This window comes from Oncorhynchus gorbuscha, linkage group LG09, assembly GCF_021184085.1.
Source record: "Oncorhynchus gorbuscha isolate QuinsamMale2020 ecotype Even-year linkage group LG09, OgorEven_v1.0, whole genome shotgun sequence".
Lineage (NCBI taxonomy): Eukaryota > Metazoa > Chordata > Actinopteri > Salmoniformes > Salmonidae > Oncorhynchus > Oncorhynchus gorbuscha.
In genome coordinates this window covers 2,519,902-2,540,660 of record NC_060181.1, presented here as the reverse complement: position 1 = coordinate 2,540,660, position 20,759 = coordinate 2,519,902, and the positions used below count along the sequence as shown (strand labels likewise).

The 20,759-nt window shown below is 43.5% G+C and overlaps 1 protein-coding gene across 1 annotated transcript in view; it reads right to left on the bottom strand.

Annotated features, from left to right (window-relative positions):
- Positions 1-303: 303 nt before the first annotated feature.
- The window catches only part of tmem64 (transmembrane protein 64), a 34,683-nt gene continuing 14,227 nt past the window's right edge, over positions 304-20,759 (bottom strand). The window contains exons 2-3 of the mRNA XM_046361349.1: positions 13,266-13,421; positions 304-1,818 (exon numbers count right to left, since the gene is read on the bottom strand). Coding sequence (XP_046217305.1) covers positions 1,630-1,818; positions 13,266-13,421 — 345 coding nt within the window. The 3' untranslated portion in view covers positions 304-1,629. The remainder of the gene's footprint in view (positions 1,819-13,265; positions 13,422-20,759) is intronic.

The window sequence follows — 20,759 nt, the reverse complement described above, 5'->3', positions numbered from 1 at the left end:
TAAAATCAACCAACCAACGGGCTCCCAAGTGGTGCAGCTCAGTGCTTGAAGTGTCACTCCAGACACCCTGGTTCGATTCCATGCTGTATCACAACCGTCCGTCATTGTAATTAAGAAATTGTTCTTAACTGACTCGCCTCGTACAAAAAAGAATAATTACAATAAATAAAATCTTCATGCTTAGATTATTTGAATCAGCTGTGAAGTGTTATGGCAAGAACCAAGAAGGTGGACCCTGGGGGCCCAGGGCTGAGTTTGGGAAACGCTGGCCTAAAGTGAAACAGAAGGAAAAAATGAATTTAAAAAAAAAACTCAGTGCTGTACCATTTATTTATTTCATCATTTATAAATGAGTTCAACGTATTGGCCCCTGGTCCCACACTGTAGGAGAGAAGAGAGGCCCCTGGTCCCACACTGTAGAAGAGAAGCCCCTGGTCCCACACTGTAGAAGAGAAGCCAATGGCCCCTGGTCCCACACTGTAGAAGAGAAGCCAATGGCCCCTGGTCCCACACTGTAGAAGAGAAGCCAATGGCCCCTGGTCCCACACTGTAGAAGAGAAGCCACTGGCCCCTGATCCCACACTGTAGAAGAGAAGCCACTGGCCCCTGATCCCACACTGTAGAAGAGAAGCCCCTGGTCCCACACTGTAGAAGAGAAGCCACTGGCCCCTGGTCCCACACTGTAGAAGAGAAGCCACTGGCCCTGATCCCACAGGCCCCTGGTCCCACACTGTAGAAGAGAAGCCACTGGCCCCTGGTCCCACACTGTAGAAGAGAAGCCACTGGCCCCTGGTCCCACACTGTAGAAGAGAAGCCACTGGCCCCTGGTCCCACACTGTAGAAGAGAAGCCATTGGTCTCGGAGATCTGAATGGTGAGCTGTGTTGTATAGAGAACTCCGGTTAACTCTTCCAACACACCGACAGCCTCGTCTGGATGTGTGTGTAACAACAGTTTAACATTCACCTTCTGCACCCATTTCTGTCAAGCCGTCTACTCATACAGTTTGACGCGTACCTTCGATAAATCAACCGTCTGCACCACACGGAACGAACTGCAACACACTGCTGCACAACACGGAACGAACTGCAACACACTGCTGCACCACACTGCTGCACAACACGGAACGAACTGCAACTGCCTCTGCAACGCACTGCTGCACAACGCAGTTTCACCACACAGAACGAACTGCAACTGCCTCTGTAACGCACTGCTGCCCAACGCCGTTTCACCACACAGAACGAACTGCAACTGCCTCTGTAACGCACTGCTGCCCAACGCCGTTTCACCACACAGAACGAACTGCAACTGCCTCTGTAACGCACTGCTGCCCAACGCCGTTTCATTGGTAATTAATGTAATTCTGGTGTAGTAAAATGCAGTGGCGCTGTCGGTGTGTTGGAAGCGTAAGTCCGTGAAGAGAACACCACTGTACCTGACTACTAAACACCTGGCACCCCTCAGCTGCACCTACAAGCCCTATAGATCCACACAATCAGCATCCCTATTTGGCAAGTCCTCCTCACTCCTCACCGTGGAGGGCACTCCTATCAGATATCACAAATGCTACACTGGCCAATCAGTGTTCAGTTCGATCCCAGTCGTCCAATCAGGGTTTTGAGACGTTAAATCAGACCACGTTGATGATCCCACCCCCGGCCGACGCCCTCTTGCTGCAGTACGTGAAGCCGCTGTGATTGGTGGATGTGCCGTTCGTGTGTGATGTCTTCAGTTCCATCTGACAGGCAGCGATGGCCGCATTCAGCTCCACCTGGGCCCGATGGACCACGTAGAACATCAGACCTATACTGATGATGATCTGAGAGAGAGGGAAACAGAACCGTGTTTTAGAACCACTGATGATGAGAGGAGGGAGAGAGAACCATCGAGGACAAAACTATTTAGAACCATGTAATTACTGTAGAACATGAGGCCTATACTGATGATCTGAGAGAGGACGAGGCAAGCTAACTATCAGAAGATCCCTACTGAGGATCTGAGAGAGGACGAGGCAAGCTAACTATCAGAAGATCCCTACTGAGGATCTGAGAGAGGACGAGGCAAGCTAACTATCAGAAGATCCCTACTGATGATCTGAGAGAGGACGAGGCAAGCTACCTGTCAGAAGATCCCTACTGAGGATCTGAGACAGGACGAGGCAAGCTACCTGTCAGAAGATCCCTACTGAGGATCTGAGACAGGATGAGGCAAGCTAACTATCAGAAGATCCCTACTGAGGATCTGAGACAGGACGAGGCAAGCTAACTATCAGAAGATCCCTACTGAGGATCTGAGAGAGGACGAGGCAAGCTAACTATCAGAAGATCCCTACTGAGGATCTGAGAGAGGACGAGGCAAGCTAACGGTCAGAAGATCCTATACTGATGAGGATCAATGAATGGTTTAATTTCTTCATCCATCCAACATGTTCTGTTTCTGCTACAGTAGCTGCCTATGGGTCTAGTTGCTGATGAACATGTTGTTCTTCATCCAATGTTCTCTTGAAAAAAAAGGTTTCTGACCTGAAGAACCAAGAACTGGCTTTCCAAACAAAAACACAAAGGTTTCTGACCTGAAGAACCAAGAACTGGCTTTCCAAACAAAAACACAAAGGTTTCTGACCTGAAGAACCAAGAACTGGCTTTCCAAACAAAAACACAAAGGTTTCTGACCTGAAGAACCAAGAACTGGCTTTCCAAACAAAAACACAAAGGTTTCTGACCTGAAGAACCAAGAACTGGCTTTCCAAACAAAAACACAAAGGTTTCTGACCTAAAGAACCAAGAACTGGCTTTCCAAACAAACACACAAAGGTATTTGGGGGCAGTGTTGACGGTTTTCAGGACACAGATAAAGCCTGGTCCTGGACTAAGAGGCACGTTCAATTGAGAATATCTAGTGAGTATACAGTGCTTGAGTCCAGGACTAGGTTTAATCTGCGTCGAGGCCACTGGCCCCTAGGGACAGACCCCTGGCTCAGCTGCAGACTGAAGATAAATGTGCTACAATGCCGTCAGAACGAATTCATCCCCCTCGACTCATAATTGTATCTCTGGGGTACAAAGTAGTGTTGGGGAATAATCAGAATTAGTTGGTAACATCGGTAAGATGTTTTATATTCATCATATGTCTGTAAGTTACTTCTCATCAGAATGTGTTTGTATAATACTGTGGCGGGGTTGCAGTATCTGTTCTCTGTCAAGACTAAGTTGCTTGGGCCGGAGAGAGGGGAGAGGTCAAGCGTGTATCTCTTGGCTCCACAATGTCTGTGTGCCAGTCAGTGTGTCTCTGATATATGCCTGTTGATATGGAGGATTGGTTTGTGGTTCTGAGTTTGAGAAAAGAACATAATTTATCGTTCAGCTTTGTCTCCTAAACTATGGCCAATGCTGTCTGACTGTGTGTGTCTTTGCTATAAAGGACCTCAGTTGCAATGTGTGAGGGACTCTCAGAGAATTAATTGATAGACACTGAATTTATCTGAGAGTCACATAATTAAAGATGGACTTTGATAACTAACTCTGACTTGTGTGTGGTTTGATCTCATGATTTGGTAAATAGAGGAAATTTCCACGACAATTGGAGACGGTGACCGTTCCTACGATCTAGGTAAATAAATCGTGCACGAGGGATCCCCCTAAACTTGGGATCACAGGGAAACCACACTTAGGGAACGAAGCAGATGGACCAACCTTTGATCTAAGAGGAAGCGAGCCGAGTGGATTCCACATCTCGAACTGAGTTTTTTTTAAAGAAAAGGTGAGCGAACCACACACAGATTTGAAGTCAAGTTTTTTAATTATGCCTGTTACGTCTACTCTGAGCGTGAATTCCTTTGTAAGGAAGGCACCTTGGCGGCGCAAGCAGGGCCGAGTCAGAGGAGAGTAATCTGGGGGTTTTGTGGACTCAAAATTATAGTGTTGTTACCGCAATAGTCAAAACAATGTCATAGGTTTTGGGGAATGAAAGCTTTGTGGGAAAAAAAATGTTTGTTTTAATTTTTACGCTGATGAGACAGCGCCAACTTTTGAAAGATTTTCAATTTGTTAAAAAAAAAAAATCAGGATTGGTTTTTACCAAATTTACATCAACAGGTTGAAATTATTAGATTGCTGATTAACGGTTTTTTTTTAGGAGTTGATTTAACTTAATTAAACATTGTATCTTACATGATTAATGATTTGAGATACAATGGAATTATCATTAGGTTTGGTTTATAGTTCACGTTTGAGTTTCTGAATCGATGTAGTGTAAATGAATACTAACTAAGTGTTGTGTTTTCTCTGGGAAAATGGATATTTCACTGTCTCTCTCTGGAATGTTTCCAGGGACTATACTCTTGGGGAGAGTGAGTGAAATGGAGGCCATAAACTACCACATTGGAGGGGGCCTGGAAGTTTTGTTCTACACGCGCAAATTCTTTTGATAAAGGAATGTTCTGGGAACATGGAAATACAAAAATGTTGGAACTAGTTGATTATAGTTTGCAAATTGTTTCATATAGTGAAAAACACTGCTTTGAAGGGTTTTGTATGACCTATGACCTTCTGATGACTTTCCGTTGTGGCTTGATCACCCGCATTGGAAAGACATTTGGATAATGAAATTATGGTCATTTGTAATACTGCTTTCAAAATAATTTGTGTAATTGGTAAATATGTTTCTTAGCCATATGTGTAATTTGGACCAGTGTGAAGAGGGGGCAGGGCATTGATTTTAACTAAGGGTATGCTGCTTTAAGTCTATTTTCCTATGACCATATAAGGGTGAAATAATTTCTTTGTGGAGTTTCTTTCTTCAGTTTAGTGATTTTAATTAGATTAGGATTAGCTGATTTTTTTTTTTACATTACTCATACGGAGAGGTGTGTGTACAACATGGGGGACGATTCAGTTTGAGTGTTTGAATTGAAGTTATACAACTTAAGTGATATGTAATAATAATAATAATAACATATGCCATTTAGCAGACGCTTTTATCCAAAGCGACTTACAGTCATGTGTGCATACATTCTACGTATGGGTGGTCCCGGAATCGAACCCACTACCCTGGCGTTACAAGCGCCATGCTCTACCAACTGAGGAGTGTACTGTATTGTTGAGTGTACTGTATTGTTGTATTGCTGAGTGTACTGTATTGTTGTATTGCTGAGTGTACTGTATTGCTGAGTGTACTGTATTGTTGTATTGCTGAGTGTATTGTATTGTTGAGTGTACTGTATTGTTGTATTGCTGAGTGTACTGTATTGCTGAGTGTACTGTATTGTTGTATTGCTGAGTGTACTGTATTGCTGAGTGTACTGTATTGTTGTATTGCTGAGTGTACTGTATTGTTGTATTGCTGAGTGTACTGTATTGCTGAGTGTACTGTATCGTTGTATTGCTGAGTGTACTGTATTGTTGAGTGTACTGTATTGTTGAGTGTACTGTATTGTTGAGTGTACTGTATTGTTGAGTGTACTGTATTGCTGAGTGTACTGTATTGTTGTATTGCTGAGTGTACTGTATTGTTGTATTGCTGAGTGTACTGTATTGTTGTATTGCTGAGTGTACTGTATTGCTGAGTGTACTGTATTGTTGTATTGCTGAGTGTATTGTATTGTTGAGTGTACTGTATTGTTGAGTGTACTGTATTGTTGAGTGTACTGTATTGTTGAGTGTACTGTATTGTTGAGTGTACTGTATTGCTGAGTGTACTGTATTGCTGAGTGTACTGTATTGTTGTATTGCTGAGTGTACTGTATTGTTGTATTGCTGAGTGTACTGTATTGCTGAGTGTACTGTATTGTTGTATTGCTGAGTGTACTGTATTGCTGAGTGTACTGTATTGTTGTATTGCTGAGTGTACTGTATTGTTGAGTGTACTGTATTGTTGAGTGTACTGTATTGTTGAGTGTACTGTATTGTTGAGTGTACTGTATTGTTGAGTGTACTGTATTGTTGAGTGTACTGTATTGTTGAGTGTACTGTATTGTTGAGTGCACTGTATTGTTGAGTGCACTGTATTGTTGAGTGCACTGTATTGTTGAGTGTATTGTATTGTTGAGTATACTGTTGTATTGTTGAGTGTATTGTATTGTTGTATTGTTGAGTGTACTGTATTGTTGTATTGTTGAGTGTACTGTATTGTTGAGTGTACTGTATTGTTGTATTGTTGAGTGTACTGTATTGTTGAGTGTACTGTATTGTTGTATTGTTGAGTGTACTGTACTGTTGAGTGTACTGTACTGTTGTATTGTTGAGTGTATTGTATTGTTGAGTGCACTATTGTTGAGTGCACTGTATTGTTGAGTGCACTGTATTGTTGAGTGTATTGTATTGTATTGTTGTATTGTATTGTTGTATTGTTGAGTGTACTGTATTGTTGTATTGTTGAGTGTATTGTATTGTTGAGTGTATTGTATTGTTGAGTGTATTGTATTGTTGAGTGTATTGTATTGTTGAGTGTATTGTATTGTTGAGTGTATTGTATTGTTGAGTGTATTGTATTGTTGAGTGTACTGTATTGTTGAGTGTACTGTATTGTTGTATTGTTGAGTGTACTGTATTGTTGTATTGTTGTATTGTTGAGTGCACTGTATTGTTGAGTGCACTGTATTGTTGAGTGCACTGTATTGTTGAGTGTACTGTATTGTTGAGTGTACTGTATTGTTGAGTGCACTGTATTGTTGTATTGTTGAGTGTACTGTATTGTTGTATTGTTGAGTGTACTGTATTGTTGTATTGTTGAGTGTACTGTATTGTTGTATTGTTGAGTGTACTGTATTGTTGTATTGTTGAGTGTACTGTATTATTGTATTGTTGAGTGTACTGTATTGTTGTATTGTTGAGTGTACTGTATTGTTGTATTGTTGAGTGTACTGTATTGTTGAGTGTACTGTATTGTTGAGTGCACTGTATTGTTGTATTGTTGAGTGCACTGTATTGTTGTATTGCTGAGTGTACTGTATTGTTGTATTGCTGAGTGTACTGTATTGCTGAGTGTACTGTATTGTTGTATTGCTGAGTGTACTGTATTGAGTGTACTGTATTGTTGAGTGTACTGTATTGTTGAGTGTACTGTATTGTTGAGTGTACTGTATTGCTGAGTGTACTGTATTGTTGTATTGCTGAGTGTACTGTATTGTTGTATTGCTGAGTGTACTGTATTGTTGTATTGCTGAGTGTACTGTATTGCTGAGTGTACTGTATTGTTGTATTGCTGAGTGTATTGTATTGTTGAGTGTACTGTATTGTTGAGTGTACTGTATTGTTGAGTGTACTGTATTGTTGAGTGTACTGTATTGCTGAGTGTACTGTATTGCTGAGTGTACTGTATTGTTGTATTGCTGAGTGTACTGTATTGTTGTATTGCTGAGTGTACTGTATTGCTGAGTGTACTGTATTGTTGTATTGCTGAGTGTACTGTATTGTTGTATTGCTGAGTGTACTGTATTGCTGAGTGTACTGTATTGTTGTATTGCTGAGTGTACTGTATTGTTGAGTGTACTGTATTGTTGAGTGTACTGTATTGTTGAGTGTACTGTATTGTTGAGTGTACTGTATTGTTGAGTGTACTGTATTGTTGAGTGTACTGTATTGTTGAGTGTACTGTATTGTTGAGTGTACTGTATTGTTGAGTGTACTGTATTGTTGAGTGTACTGTATTGTTGAGTGCACTGTATTGTTGAGTGCACTGTATTGTTGAGTGCACTGTATTGTTGAGTGCACTGTATTGTTGAGTGCACTGTATTGTTGAGTGTATTGTATTGTTGAGTATACTGTTGTATTGTTGAGTGTATTGTATTGTTGTATTGTTGAGTGTACTGTATTGTTGTATTGTTGAGTGTACTGTATTGTTGTATTGTTGAGTGTACTGTATTGTTGAGTGTACTGTATTGTTGTATTGTTGAGTGTACTGTATTGTTGAGTGTACTGTATTGTTGTATTGTTGAGTGTACTGTACTGTTGAGTGTACTGTACTGTTGTATTGTTGAGTGTATTGTATTGTTGAGTGCACTATTGTTGAGTGCACTGTATTGTTGAGTGTATTGTATTGTTGAGTGTATTGTATTGTTGTATTGTTGAGTGTATTGTATTGTTGTATTGTATTGTTGTATTGTTGAGTGTACTGTATTGTTGTATTGTTGAGTGTATTGTATTGTTGAGTGTATTGTATTGTTGAGTGTATTGTATTGTTGAGTGTATTGTATTGTTGAGTGTATTGTATTGTTGAGTGTACTGTATTGTTGAGTGTACTGTATTGTTGAGTGTACTGTATTGTTGAGTGTACTGTATTGTTGTATTGTTGAGTGTACTGTATTGTTGTATTGTTGAGTGCACTGTATTGTTGAGTGCACTGTATTGTTGAGTGTACTGTATTGTTGAGTGTACTGTATTGTTGAGTGCACTGTATTGTTGTATTGTTGAGTGTACTGTATTGTTGTATTGTTGAGTGTACTGTATTGTTGTATTGTTGAGTGTACTGTATTGTTGTATTGTTGAGTGTACTGTATTGTTGTATTGTTGAGTGTACTGTATTATTGTATTGTTGAGTGTACTGTATTGTTGTATTGTTGAGTGTACTGTATTGTTGAGTGTACTGTATTGTTGAGTGCACTGTATTGTTGTATTGTTGAGTGCACTGTATTGTTGTATTGTTGAGTGTACTGTATTGTTGTATTGTTGAGTGTACTGTATTGTTGTATTGTTGAGTGCACTGTATTGTTGAGTGCACTGTATTGTTGAGTGCACTGTATTGTTGAGTGCACTGTATTGTTGAGTGCACTGTATTGTTGAGTGCACTGTATTGTTGAGTGCACTGTATTGTTGAGTGCACTGTATTGTTGAGTGCACTGCATTGTTGAGTGCACTGTATTGTTGAGTGTACTGTATTGTTGAGTGCACTGTATTGTTGAGTGTACTGTATTGTTGAGTGTACTGTATTGTTGAGTGTACTGTATTGTTGAGTGCACTGTATTGTTGAGTGTATTGTATTGTTGAGTGCACTGTATTGTTGAGTGTACTGTATTGTTGAGTATACTGTATTGTTGTATTGTTGAGTGTATTGTATTGTTGTATTGTTGAGTGTATTGTATTGTTGTATTGTTGAGTGTATTGTATTGTTGTATTGTTGAGTGTGTTGTATTGTTGAGTGTATTGTATTGTTGTATTGTTGAGTGTATTGTTGAGTGTACTGTATTGTTGAGTGTACTGTATTGTTGAGTGTATTGTATTGTTGTATTGTTGAGTGTACTGTATTGTTGAGTGTACTGTATTGTTGAGTGTATTGTATTGTTGAGTGTATTGTATTGTTGTATTGTTGAGTGTATTGTATTGTTGTATTGTTGAGTGTATTGTATTGTTGTATTGTTAAGTGTATGGTTGTATTGTTGAGTGTACTGTATTGTTGAGTGTATTGTATTGTTGAGTGTACTGTATTGTTGTATTGTTGAGTGTATTGTTGTATTGTTGAGTGTATTGTATTGTTGAGTGTACTGTATTGTTGTATTGTTGAGTGTATTGTATTGTTGAGTGTATTGTTGTATTGTTGAGTGTACTGTATTGTTGAGTGTACTGTATTGTTGTATTGTTGAGTGTACTGTATTGTTGTATTGTTGAGTGTACTGTATTGTTGTATTGTTGAGTGTACTGTATTGTTGTATTGTTGAGTGTATTGTATTGTTGTATTGTTGAGTGTATTGTATTGTTGAGTGTATTGTTGAGTGTATTGTATTGTTGAGTGTATTGTATTGTTGAGTGTATTGTATTGTTGAGTGTATTGTATTGTTGAGTGTATTGTATTGTTGAGTGTACTGTATTGTTGAGTGTACTGTATTGTTGTATTGTATTGTTGTATTGTTGAGTGTATTGTATTGTTGAGTGTATTGTATTGTTGAGTGTATTGTATTGTTGAGTGTATTGTATTGTTGAGTGTATTGTATTGTTGAGTGTATTGTATTGTTGAGTGTGTTGTATTGTTGAGTGTGTTGTATTGTTGAGTGTGTTGTATTGTTGAGTGTGTTGTATTGTTGAGTGTACTGTATTGTTGAGTGTACTGTATTGTTGAGTGTACTGTATTGTTGAGTGTACTGTATTGTTGTATTGTTGAGTGTATTGTTGAGTGTATTGTATTGTTGAGTGTATTGTATTGTTGAGTATACTGTATTGTTGAGTATACTGTATTGTTGTATTGTTGAGTGTATTGTATTGTTGAGTGTATTGTTGAGTGTATTGTATTGTTGAGTGTATTGTATTGTTGAGTGTACTGTATTGTTGAGTGTACTGTATTGTTGAGTGTACTGTATTGTTGTATTGTTGAGTGTATTGTATTGTTGAGTGTATTGTATTGTTGAATGTATTGTTGAGTGTACTGTATTGTTGTATTGTTGAGGGGGATAGAACAAAATTGATCCTTGGCTCTACGATGGAGTTGACAGTGAGATGGGGACCAATAAACCAATTTGAAAGAATAGTTTCAATAGAATGTTTTGATATTCTCTGTGAAATATGTTTAGATAGGTGTGTTAAGAATAATTGGTAAAAGTAACCATTTATCATGTAGTTAATGAACTGAACTAAACTGTTGTTCTGATCTGTTCATTCGAGGTTATCATGAAAAGTGACATCAGCCGGTATCTTAATGCACGGAAGAGATGATTGGACCGAATGGTGTGTGTACCTCAAAACCCCCTCTAACTGGCTGAAGAAGAGTGACAAAGGCGTTGAAGGAGGCTTTCCTAAACACTTCTACCGAGAGAAAAGAACCAAGCCAGAAATTGGTGTACAGTATCAGATCTAAGCTATCAACTGCTTTTCTTTCATGGTTCTACAAGACCATGGTGCTTGCCTACGGAGCTGTGAGGGGAACGGCACCTCAGTACCTCCAGGCTCTGATCAGGCCCTACACCCAAACAAGGGCACTGCGTTCATCCACCTCTGGCCTGCTCGCCTCCCTACCACTGAGGAAGTACAGCTCCCGCTCAGCCCAGTCAAAACTGTTCGCTGCTCTGGCCCCCCAATGGTGGAACAAACTCCCTCACGACGCCAGGACAGCGGAGTCAATCACCACCTTCCGGAGACACCTGAAACCCCACCTCTTTAAGGAATACCTAGGATAGGATAAGTATTCCCCCCTCACCCCTTTAAGATTTAGATGCACTATTGTAAAGTGACTGTTCCACTGGATGTCATAAGGTGAATGCACCAATTTGTAAGTCGCTCTGGATAATGACTTAAATGTAATGTAAATGTTAAATGTTCTGTCATACTGTGATGAGTCCACTTGGAGTGATCAGGGAGAGAGATCTGTTCTAACATGTTCTTGTGATGCTGGTGTATTGGTTGACGAATGGACAAGACATGAGTGGTAAAATGAGACATTAAAAATCGGGACATTATCATGGGCCGTCCACTTTGAACTGTAAAGCTATCTGAAGAAGAACGAAAGAGACGCCAGAAGAATCCATGCCTGAGAGGGGGGGGGGGGTGGTCAACTGTGCCAATAAAATTGTTTATACTTTTGTGGTATCAGATTGATTGAGGAGGTCTACACCATGTAAATTGTAGTAATTTAGATGAAGAATGCATTATACTGATCTGTATTATAATTTTAAAAAAGCCAGGCCAAAGCAGGAGTGTTGTCACCCGGGGCCTCTGTAACTCACCCGGGGCCTCTGTAACTCACCCGGGGCCTCTGTAACTCACCCGGGGCCTCTGTAACTCACCCGGGGCCTCTGTAACTCACCCGGGGCCTCTGTAACTCACACGGGGCCTCTGTAACTCACACGGGGCCTCTGTAACTCACACGGGGCCTCTGTAACTCACACGGGGCCTCTGTAACTCACACGGGGCCTCTGTAACTCACACGGGGCCTCTGTAACTCACACGGGGCCTCTGTAACTCAACCGACGCCCTGCCGCTAACTCAACCGACGCCCTGCCGCTAACTCAACCGACGCCCTGCCGCTAACTCAACCGACGCCCTGCCGCTAACTCAACCGACGCCCTGCCGCTAACTCAACCGGCGCCCTGCCGCTAACTCAACCCGACTAACTCAACCGACGCCCCTGCCGCTAACTCAGACTCAGGCGCCCTGATCCGCTAGACTCATCCTCTGACTCACCTGTAGACTGAAGCGCCCCTGCCACCTGTAACTCAAGACCGGCGCCCTGCCGCTAACTCAACCGGCGCCCTGCCGCTAACTCAACCGGCGCCCTGCCGCTAACTCAACCGGCGCCCTGCCGCTAACTCAACCGGCGCCTCTGGGAGATTTGAAAAGCACTAAGTAGAAATCCCATTGTATTATTACTGATCATTATTTTTCACCTGTAGACAAGCTATCCTCTGACTCACCTGTAGACTGAAGACTAGGTATCCTCTGACTCACCTGTAGACTAGGCATCCTCTGACTCACCTGTAGACTGAAGACTAGGTATCCTCTGACTCACCTGTAGACTGAAGACTAGGTATCCTCTGACTCACCTGTAGACTAGGCATCCTCTGACTCACCTGTAGACTGAAGACTAGGTATCCTCTGACTCACTAGGCATCCTCTGACTCACCTGTAGACTAGGCATCCTCTGACTCACCTGTAGACTGAAGACTAGGCATCCTCTGACTCACCTGTAGACTGAAGACTAGGTATCCTCTGACTCACCTGTAGACTAGGCATCCTCTGACTCACCTGTAGACTGAAGACTAGGTATCCTCTGACTCACCTGTAGACTGAAGACTAGGTATCCTCTGACTCACCTGTAGACTGAAGACTAGGTATCCTCTGACTCACCTGTAGACTGAAGACTAGGTATCCTCTGACTCACCTGTAGACTGAAGACTAGGTATCCTCTGACTCACCTGTAGACTGAAGACTAGGTATCCTCTGACTCACCTGTAGACTGAAGACTAGGTATCCTCTGACTCACCTGTAGACTGAAGACTAGGTATCCTCTGACTCACCTGTAGACTGAAGACTAGGTATCCTCTGACTCACCTGTAGACTGAAGACTAGGTATCCTCTGACTCACCTGTAGACTGAAGACTAGGTATCCTCTGACTCACCTGTAGACTGAAGACTAGGTATCCTCTGACTCACCTGTAGACTGAAGACTAGGTATCCTCTGACTCACCTGTAGACTGAAGACTAGGTATCCTCTGACTCACCTGTAGACTGAAGACTAGGTATCCTCTGACTCACCTGTAGACTGAAGACTAGGTATCCTCTGACGCTCTGTTCTGACTCACCTGTAGACTGAAGACTAGGTATCCTCTGATGCTCTGTTCTGACTCACCTGTAGACTGAAGACCAGGTATCCACTGATGCTCTGTTCTGCGATGACGTCCTCCATGGTGCGCAGCGTGGTGCCCAGGTAGGAGTTTAGGAGCTGTGTGGGCAGCAGGCCGACTGACGAGGCCACCAGGTAGTTTGGCAACGACACGTCTGTGATCTGAAAGGAAGAGATATTGAAAGTCACAGTTAGTCTTGTCCCAGAAGTCGGGGGAAGGAGCCCTGCCTCCGGGGGAGGAGTCTTATTTCCTGTTTCTGTAGCGTGAGGCAGCTTCATGTACAATATCACCCCCCCGGACAAGATGCTAGTCTGTAGGTGAAACAATCAACCTCGATGAAAAGGTGATTCACCTTCAGATAACAGGTTGATTGTTTCTCCAACAGACTAAAGCGCTGTATCCTCTATGCTAAGTCTCTTAACTCATCTCTTATCACTAGATTACTCAATAGAACAACTGCCCACATAAACACATGTTTCAGTCCCCTTGGCCTAGAACGTCCCAGGAAGGATAACATGAGCCTCCAGATATGACCTTGGTACAGACAGAATGCATATATTATGACTAGCCTAGCAGATACTGGTGGTGGGGGGAAGAGAAAGAGAGAGAGAAAGAGAGAGAGAAAGAGAGAGAGAGAGAGACAGAGGCAGAGAGAGAGAGGCAGAGAGAGAGACAGAGGCAGAGAGAGAGAGAGGCAGAGAGAGAGAGAGAGAGAGACAGAGGCAGAGAGAGAGGCAGAGGCAGAGAGAGGCAGAGGCAGAGAGAGAGGCAGAGAGAGAGGCAGAGGCAGAGAGAGAGGCAGAGAGAGAGACAGAGGCAGAGAGAGAGGCAGAGAGAGAGACAGAGGCAGAGAGAGAGACAGAGGCAGAGAGAGAGGCAGAGAGAGAGACAGAGGCAGAGAGAGAGGCAGAGAGAGAGAGAGGCAGAGAGAGAGAGAGGCAGAGAGAGAGAGAGGCAGAGAGAGAGAGAGGCAGAGAGAGAGAGAGGCAGAGAGAGAGAGGCAGAGAGAGAGAGGCAGAGAGAGAGAGGCAGAGAGAGAGAGGCAGAGAGAGAGAGGCAGAGAGAGAGAGGCAGAGAGAAACGTCTTGTTGTTGCAATGCACAGAAACAAAGCACTTCCACAGGCTATATACATTCATGCTAGACTGGCCTACGTCCACGTTTCTCCTTGAAAGAGTTGAACTTGCACCCTGAGGGAGGGGCCCACAGCATGGAGTCTGTCCTTAAGACAGTGGTTCTTTCACGTTAGTCCGCTGCTGTGAATGTCACTGTACAGCAGATATCAAACCCCCCAGTCATCTTGTGCTCAGCTAAGCAAAACGCACGGTGCTATGATATCTACGCTGTGTGGACTTTCCACCCAGGCATCTGTCGGTTCCTACTGCGTCCCAATGGCACCATATTCCCTATGAAAGCTGCGCACTGTGTAGGGAAAAGGTTGTGATTTGGGATGCACCATGTGGGCAGGGCGTGTATAGAGTCTGTGGGTAGGAGCTGTATAGAGACTGTGGGTAGGAGCTGTATAGAGTCTGTGGGTAGGGTAGGAGCTGTATAGAGACTGTGGGTAGGAGCTGTATAGAGACTGTGGGTAGGAGCTGTATAGAGGCTGTGGGTAGGGTAGGAGCTGTATAGAGTCTGTGGGTAGGAGCTGTATAGAGACTGTGGGTAGGAGCTGTATAGAGGCTGTGGGTAGGAGCTGTATAGAGGCTGTGGGTAGGAGCTGTATAGAGGCTGTGGGTAGGAGCTGTATAGAGGCTGTGGGTAGGAGCTGTATAGAGGCTGTGGGTAGGAGCTGTATAGAGGCTGTGGGTAGGAGCTGTATAGAGGCTGTGGGTAGGAGGAGCTGTATAGAGGCTGTGGGTAGGAGGAGCTGTATAGAGGCTGTGGGTAGGAGGAGCTGTATAGAGGCTGTGGGTAGGAGGAGCTGTATAGAGGCTGTGGGTAGGAGGAGCTGTATAGAGGCTGTGGGTAGGAGGAGCTGTATAGAGGCTGTGGGTAGGAGGAGCTGTATAGAGGCTGTGGGTAGTAGGAGCTGTATAGAGGCTGTGGGTAGGAGGAGCTGTATAGAGGCTGTGGGTAGGAGGAGCTGTATAGAGGCCGTGGGTAGGAGGAGCTGTATAGAGGCCGTGGGTATGAGCTGTATAGAGGCCGTGGGTATGAGCTGTATAGAGGCCGTGGGTATGAGCTGTATAGAGGCCGTTTAAAACAGCAGAGACTCCTAGAATAATATTCTGTATAGCCGGCATGCAGAATAACAACATTCAATCAAACCCTAAATCCCACCTGGTTTGTCCCCTGTTCTGTTCTGGTTCAGCAGAAGATGGCATGGCTGGAACTGCCATTTTGAATTTCTATCACTTAGACTTAAACCCTGGCAAAACAAAGCTGTTTTCAGCATGAAACAAACAGAATATCAATCAGATCAATGTATATACATTGAGCCATTGTTCAGACAGACACTGCTTACAGGCAGGAAGGCATTAGACTAGTACTGCTTTACCCAGAAACACTGGAGACCTAACCCATTGTGATTAAATAGGGCCCAGAGTTAGGATCCTGTAGACCTAACCCATTGTGATTAAATAGGGCCCAGAGTTAGGACCCTGTAGACCTAACCCATTGTGATTAAATAGGGCCCAGTTAGGACCCTGTAGACCTAACCCATTGTGATTAAATAGGGCCCAGTTAGGATCCTGTAGACCTAACCCATTGTGATTAAATAGGGCCCAGTTAGGATCCTGTAGACCTAACCCATTGTGATTAAATAGGGCCCAGTTAGGACCCTGTAGACCTAACCCATTGTGATTAAATAGGGCCCAGTTAGGACCCTGTAGACCTAACCCATTGTGATTAAATAGGGCCCAGTTAGGACCCTGTAGACCTAACCCATTGTGATTAAATAGGGCCCAGAGTTAGGATCCTGTAGACCTAACCCATTGTGATTAAATAGGGCCCAGTTAGGACCCTGTAGACCTAACCCATTGTGATTAAATAGGGCCCAGAGTTAGGATCCTGTAGACCTAACCCATTGTGATTAAATAGGGCCCAGTTAGGACCCTGTAGACCTAACCCATTGTGATTAAATAGGGCCCAGTTAGGATCCCGTGAACAAACATCTTCCCTGTTGGTACATTACATGATGAATTCATCATTTAAAACCCACCCAATTAAAACCTAAATGATAAATGGGGTCGGGTGGCCAAACCGCACCCTTCATCATAGGGCACTGGTCAAAAGTAGCATGCTTCACTCTCAATAACATAGCTGGAAATAGTTATTTTAGCTATTTAATTTGTTCTGCTAAGCCTGGCAGACACTGGGGTTTTGGGTTACAGATCTAACTCTCGAAGGCAGGCTGACTCAGCAGGAAACAAACCAGGGGACATTGAAATGGAGCCTCCTCTTCTACAGAATGTTCTTACTAAAAAAAGGGGTGGACGGACGCAACTCCACAAGGGCCTAATAACCAGCCAACCATGGATGCATCATATGCCTAGCCCTCTGCGTCCCAAATGACTCCCTATTCCCGCCATAGTTCACTACTTCTGACCACAGCCCTCTATAAAAAAGGTGCCATTGGGTCGTGGTCAAAAGTAGTGAACGTCGGGATTAAGGCAAAATAATTCTGCTCAAAAAGACTAGTAGCCTCGTATTTCAGAATAAATAAAACCCCCGTGGCTACTTCAACCAACATTCTGAAAACCAATACATTTTGTAGGGTAATGTAGGACAAGGTAGCTAAGGTAGCACGCTAATGCAGAACGTAGGCTAATGCAGCGCGTAGGCTAATGCAGCGCGTAGGCTAATATAGCGCACAGGCTAATGTAGAGCGTAGGCTAATGTAGCACGTAGGCTAATGTAGCGCGTAGGCTAATATAGAGCGTAGGCTAATGTAGCGCGTAGGCTAATGTAGAGCGTAGGCCAATGTAAAACGTAGGCGAATGTAGAGCGTAGGCTAATGTAGAGCGTAGGCTAATGTAGAGCGTAGGCTAATGTAGAGCGTAGGCTAATGTAGCACGTAGGCCAATGTAGAGCGTAGGCTAATGTAGCACGTAGGCCAATGTAGAGCGTAGGCTAATGTAGCACGTAGGCCAATGTAGAGCGTAGGCTAATGTAGCACGTAGGCCAATGTAGAGCGTAGGCTAATGTAGAGCGTAGGCTAATGTAGAGCGTAGGCTAATATAGAGCGTAGGCTAATATAGAGCGTAGGCTAATGTAGAGCGTAGGCTAATGTAGCACGTAGGCCAATGTAGAGCGTAGGCTAATGTAGCACGTAGGCCAATGCGTAGGCTAATGTAGCACGTAGGCCAATGTAGAGCGTAGGCTAATGTAGAACGTAGGCTAATGTAGAACATAGGCTAATGTAGAGCTAGGCTAATGTAGAGCATAGGCTAATATAGAGCGTAGGCTAATATAGAGCGTAGGCTAATATAGAGCGTAGGCTAATATAGAGCGTAGGCTAATATAGAGCGTAGGCTAATATAGAGCGTAGGCTAATGTAGAGCGTAGGCTAATGTAGAGCGTAGGCTAATATAGAGCGTAGGCTAATATAGAGCGTAGGCTAATATAGAGCGTAGGCTAATGTAGAGCGTAGGCTAATGTAGAACGTAGTCCAACCTGTTGTAACTAAGGATATTGCACTAGCAGGGTTCAGTCTTCACATCACATCGGGGCAAAACAATCCGCCTTTTAACCACAGGAACATTTGTGATTATGATGATGATGATGTAATCAAGTCAGTTAAGAACAAATTCTTATTTACAATGACGGTCTAGGAACAGTGGGTTAACTGCCTTGTTTAGCTCGGGGATTTGAACTTGCAACCTTCCCGGTTACTAGTCCAACGCTCTAACCACTAGGCTACCTGTCAGCTCGGCGGTTTGAACTTGCAACCTTCCCGGTTACTAGTCCAACGCTCTAACCACTAGGCTACCTGTCAGCTCGGCGGTTTGAACTTGCAACCTTCCCGGTTACTAGTCCAACGCTCTAACCACTAGGCTACCTGTCAGCTCGGCGGTTTGAACTTGCAACCTTCCCGGTTACTAGTCCAACGCTCTAACCACTAGGCTACCTGTTGCCCTGGTGATGATGTAATGTTAATAGTTAAGCTGCCATTGGACAGACAGGACGCTACATCATTTAAATCCACTAGGGTAGCTGTTCCACCTCTGGGGAGTTGACGCACGGTAAGCTGAGTTTGACAGTGGGGCGAGTTAGTTTTGGATGGCCTGGGGCCTACCGCTATTTGTCATATCGTAGCCTGATTGTTGCTGGAGGGGAAAAACAGAGGAAACAAGGAACATTCCTACTTTGACTTCCTGTCTGTCTCCTGCTTTAGCCAATGGTTGCAAAGATGATGAAAACATTTAATTTAAAATCAGTATTTAGACTGTATGTCTGTCTTGACATGCTACCTATAAAAACTTTCCTAAATAGACTTCCTGTCTGTGTCGTGCTAGCAGTACAAGATAAAAGGTGAGAGCAAAGTTGGATCCGCAGCCTCATTCTGAAAGTATTCAGACCCCTTGACTTTCTCCACATTTTGTTACGTTACAGCCTTATTCTCAAATTGATATAATTATTTTCTACACACAATATTCCATAATGACATGTGGGGCTGTGGGTCATTTTGTTACGTTACAGCCTTATTCTAAAATTGATATAATTATTTTCTACACACAATATTCCATAATGACATGTGGGGCTGTGGGTCATCTGGGGATTCACATTCAGTCTATAGTGAACAGGAAGTCATCTGGGGGAATCAGAGTAATTAAGTAGAGTAATTAAAAGTAGAAATGTCAAGCAGGTCGACAACAGTCTGACGGGCCTGCAGGTAGGAGAGATTGAGGAGAGAGGGAACGGAGGCCTTTAACTGTCTTCAACCAGGCATGATACAAGTGGCAACAACTTGTACAGTGGAGAGTGATTGGGGAGCGTCGCAGCGTTGTGATTGGGGAGCGTCGCAGCGTTGTGATTGGGGAGCGTCGCAGCGTTGTGATTGGGGAGCGTGTCAGGGTTGTGATTGGGGAGCGTCGCAGCGTTGTGATTGGGGAGAGTCAGGCGTTGTGATTGGGGAGAGTCAGGGTTGTGATTGGGGAGAGTCAGGGTTGTGATTGGGGAGAGTCAGGGTTGTGATTGGGGAGAGTCAGGGTTGTGATTGGGGAGAGTCAGCGTTGTGATTGGGGAGAGTCAGCGTTGTGATTGGGGAGAGTCAGCGTTGTGATTGGGGAGAGTCAGCGTTGTGATTGGGGAGAGTCAGCGTTGTGATTGGGGAGAGTCAGCGTTGTGATTGGGGAGAGTCAGGGTTTCGACAGAGCGGAGGGTCAAAGAGCAGTCTCGTCTTGGCTCCTGTCCTGGGAGGGACGTGATAACCTTTGGACAGAGTACTTTACCCAAGAGCGATTCCATAGGAAGGTTGATAATATGTCTTGGTATTTCAGATGGTTTGTTTGCCATTCTTATGAAAGCAGCCATTTTAGGCCCGGTTCAGACCCATCCATGCCTCCTGTTAGACCCTGTGAACCGTAGGTGACACAGACAACATCTTGGTATCATTACACTCCTTGCAGCACTCTCTCATATGGAGCGTCTACAATCTGAAGTGCATCACTAGTTCAGTAGGAACCCTGCTAATTCTTGCGGTCCTGTAGGAAACGTTATTTTATAAGCCCCGCCCACCCAGGGGAATTTATTTCAGAATCACGCCATATGAGTGCTACAAGGAGTGTAATGATACCAAGATGTCTGTATCACGTATGGTTCACAGGTTATAGGAGGCATGGATGGCTAAAATGGCTGCTTTCATTGTGAATTTAAAAAATAAAAAATAAAATGGTTTGTGCTCTGGAGGCGAATCCAAATGCAAAAGAAACATCGTTCCTTCCAGTGAAGTTACTGCCAGAAGAAACATCGTTCCTTCCAGTGAAGTTACTGCCAGAAGAAACATCGTTCCTTCCAGTGAAGTTACTGCCAGAAGAAACATCGTTCCTTCCAGTGAAGTTACTGCCAGAAGAAACATCGTTCCTTCCAGTGAAGTTACTGCCAGAAGAAACATCGTTCCTTCCAGTGAAGTTACTGCCAGAAGAAACATCGTTCCTTCCAGTGAAGTTACTGCCAGAAGAAACATCGTTCCTTCCAGTGAAGTTACTGCCAGAAGAAACATCGTTCCTTCCAGTGAAGTTACTGCCAGAAGAAACATCGTTCCTTCCAGTGAAGTTACTGCCAGAAGAAACATCGTTCCTTCCAGTGAAGTTACTGCCAGAAGAAACATCGTTCCTTCCAGTGAAGTTACTGCCAGAAGAAACATCGTTCCTTCCAGTGAAGTTACTGCCAGAAGAAACATCGTTCCTTCCAGTGAAGTTACTGCCAGAAGAAACATCGTTCCTTCCAGTGAAGTTACTGCCAGAAGAAACATCGTTCCTTCCAGTGAAGTTACTGCCAGAAGAAACATCGTTCCTTCCAGTGAAGTTACTGCCAGAAGAAACATCGTTCCTTCCA